Raw genomic sequence first — 3589 nt, forward strand, 5'->3', positions numbered from 1 at the left:
TTATGTTATCGTTAATTTTATGGTTAATGTGTTGAGTATGTTATATTTCATTATGTTGTTAATGTGTTAAGAATGTGTTATAGTGAATATTGTTCCATTAATGTATTAACCAAGTCTGATTTAACAATGTCCCTTGTTTTGAAGTCTGGAACTGCATTAACCAACTTCATGAAATGTATTAACCAACTTCATGAAATGTATTAACCAATTTCCCAACTATATTTCCTTAACAAAGTTGGTGTCCACCTATGACGCTCAATATACAACCCACCCAACCAATCATTTTCTTGGAGATCAAACTTTTCTATGAACGAACACCATTTTTGTTCAAAACTAGCTGTTGTAAATGTATCATAGACTACTTCTTTCATTACATTCTTGATCCTTTTGTATTCACCATATCCACTAAGCTTTTCTGGATTTTTTTTCATTATATGCCATAAACACCACCTATGACGAGTTGTAGGAAAGACTAACTCAATAGCATTTTTCATAGCCTTACATTGGTCGGTCACAATACCCAAAGGTGCTTTTTCTAGCATACAACGAAGCCATGACTTAAATAGCCACACAAAAGAATATGCTTCTTCATCCGATTGTAATCAACAACCAAGTAATGTTGATTGACCATGGTGATTTACACCCACGAATGCAACAAAAGGCATGTCATACTTGTTAGTCAAGTATGTTGTGTCAAAAGTTACAACATCTCCAAAATATTCGTAAGCGGCTCTACTTCTTGCATCAGCCCAAAATACATTCCTTACATGAAAATTATCATTCAAATCTATGTCATAGAAGAAATCTGTATTTTGTTCCCTCATTTTACAAAAATAACTAATCAAAGCCTTACCATCACCTTCTTTTCCAATTGCACGACACTCTTTGTTAATATAATTCCTCACATATATTTCAAAAAAGGGAATATTTCCATGTCCTTTTGCATCTTTAACAAGCGATTGAAAAGTCTTGTTGATCCTTACTCCCGCATCATCATTGATTTGGATTGTTCTCCTCACATGTAAGTTCATTTTCTTGTTAGCCTTGAACAATCTTGCTTTTGTAGGGCTAGTCTCATGAGAATGGTTAGATTCAAATTATGTAATGTACCACGAACCATTTTGTTTCAATTTAGTACAAATCTTGGCAGGACAATTTTTCGCTCTAGATGGTAGTGTCTTTAACGTGCATGAAATTTTTGAAATGTTAGACCTCTCTCTTAAACATGAAAGTATTAGGTAGTTGACCTCCCCGTCATCTCCTTTTCTCTATGATCTAATCCTCCATCCAAACCCCTTTTTAAAGCATACTCTTGATAATATGTTTTAACTTTCTCTAGACAAGAAAAACACATCCCAATTGCAGAAACCCAAAGTGTGTCATCATTATCACCACCACAATCACCGTGATCAACTTCTACATCTTCCCCTTGACTACTACCACATTCTATAAAAATGCTTGAACTGTCCATTCTGACACAAACTGCAAAAAAATGTCAATGTTATGTATAATATAAACTTATAACAATGTTGGTTAATAACATTCACAAGTATGGTTAATGTTATCTATAACTTGGTTAATAAACGCCCAGACATATGGGCAGGTTTATAACATTGTTTATTACAAAGTTGTTTATTGGGGTGACATAAGTTGGTTAATACAGTTCCCAAAGTGGTTAACGAACCAACATGAGTAAATATATGAAATCAAATCGTTTCACAGTAAATAAACATGGTTAACGGTATGAGCAAAGTAGATGAATATTGTTTAGAACACGGTTAATGAACAAACGTGAATAAACATATGAAATCTATAACAATAGACAAAGTTGGTTAATACTGTGTTAAATCTAGAAACATATGAACAATTATGAACAAACATATGATCCAAAAGAAGAACATTGATATTATTGGATGAATCTACATAAATGATATCTAGAAACTTACTAAGTTAAATATTCATCTTCATCACATAATGATTCTAAATAACTTTCTGTTTTTCTTTAAAATCCATGTACATGATTGGGTAAAGAAAACAATAGTTGAAGAAGAGATGAGTAGATGACGCAGAAAGAGAAAGAAGAAGAAGAAATGGAAACAGTATAGCCGATGTATGTGGTTATTGTTAGGAAAGAGAATGTGATCATGCCCCACATATAATACCACGTAGATAACCAAAACTGTAGGACATATGTTATATTTTATTATTTATTATTTTAAGTAGTATTCTTACACTGTTCATATGGTGTAGTGTATGAATCAAGTGTAAGAATAACAAATTTGTAAAACTAATATACATTGATGTTCTATGCTCATTTAACTTACAAGTACAAAATTCAAATCAAGCACCTACCTAAAGTCTATCACGAGATAATTGTCAAAAAATGTTGGCTAGAGTTAAATTTATATGGTTGGATGGTTTTGTCAACGAGGATAAGAGTTTGGAGGCAAGGGGAAGAGAAAAACGATTTTAAATTTTTTTAAATTTTTTTTTAAATAAAATAATTTTATTTAGAATGATAAAAGTGTGTTTTTAATTAATGTATCTTTAATTAAAAAATACTATAATATAAATTATATTTAAAGAATTTATTTAAGCTCTTCAAAACCCTCCAAACCTCCTCCTATAATACAATTTTTTTTTAGTTTTCTGAAACTAGAGGGATTTTGATTTTTGAATAAAATTAAATTCTCCAAAACCCTACCCACCTAAATTCTTCTACTATTTTCATTCAACCTCATTTTTTTTCAAAGTCCTCTCCTCTCTTCCCCTCCAAACTTCTAAACAACCTAAAAGAAAATTTTAAAAGTCTTATCGGAGATTTCACAAGTTGAAATAAAGAGGTGTTTAACCTCTTATGAACAGATCATTCGGGAGAATTTGAGTTTGACTTATGGGTGCAACAATTTTCGATCATACTTTCCTCACCTCTTTACAAAACTTAAGATTATTATAATTTGTTTCCCCATAAAATCCGAAGGTTGGATCTTAGGGGAAGAACATATCAATCTTACATAAGAGATCGTGACTTCCAAAAGCATGGTTTAATACACTTTTTTTATATGCTTAAAGATTCATTATTTTTCAGAGATCTTGAGTGAGATGAATAAGGATGGCCATCATAATTAAAACGACTTTCACTCACGTGTGAGGATATGGAAAAAATGTTGTATTATATCAAATGAGAGTTATAGGTTTTATAGTGGACGGTGAACAACAAATAAGCAAGATGACCCATAAGTCCAATGCCTTAAAGCTTTTGTTTTGTCAATATGGGGTATCTAACTCATTTTTGTGGTAGGTCATGGTCCAATGTGGATGAAGTCCTAATCTCTCCTCTTGTTCACATAGTAGTATCATAGTCGATGGTTACTAAAACGTTTGTCTTCTTGTGGAAAAAGTCTTAATGACAACGGTGATTAGGATGCTAGTCATGTTGATAGAGCGACAACGGTACTGCATAGGTAGCTTTGGTGATAAGTTATGTGATGCTAGAGATTTATGACCAATACTTAATATACCTTGAGGTATACGATGTTAGTAGAAGCTTTGAATAACAATGTTAGGGCCGATGTGGCAGAGTTGAAAG

The 3589-nt window shown here is 32.1% G+C and overlaps 1 protein-coding gene across 1 annotated transcript; it reads right to left on the bottom strand.

The window, feature by feature from the left end:
• Positions 1 to 200: 200 nt before the first annotated feature.
• LOC127078851 (protein FAR1-RELATED SEQUENCE 6) lies at positions 201 to 1471 on the bottom strand. Its single transcript, XM_051019270.1, has 3 exons — positions 1248 to 1471; positions 629 to 1068; positions 201 to 535 (listed from the first exon to the last, which is right to left on the bottom strand). Exons 1-3 carry the CDS (start codon positions 1469 to 1471, stop codon positions 201 to 203), a joined length of 999 nt encoding a protein of 332 aa, XP_050875227.1.
• Positions 1472 to 3589: the final 2118 nt, after the last annotated feature.

This window comes from Lathyrus oleraceus, chromosome 5, assembly GCF_024323335.1.
Source record: "Lathyrus oleraceus cultivar Zhongwan6 chromosome 5, CAAS_Psat_ZW6_1.0, whole genome shotgun sequence".
NCBI lineage: Eukaryota > Viridiplantae > Streptophyta > Magnoliopsida > Fabales > Fabaceae > Lathyrus > Lathyrus oleraceus.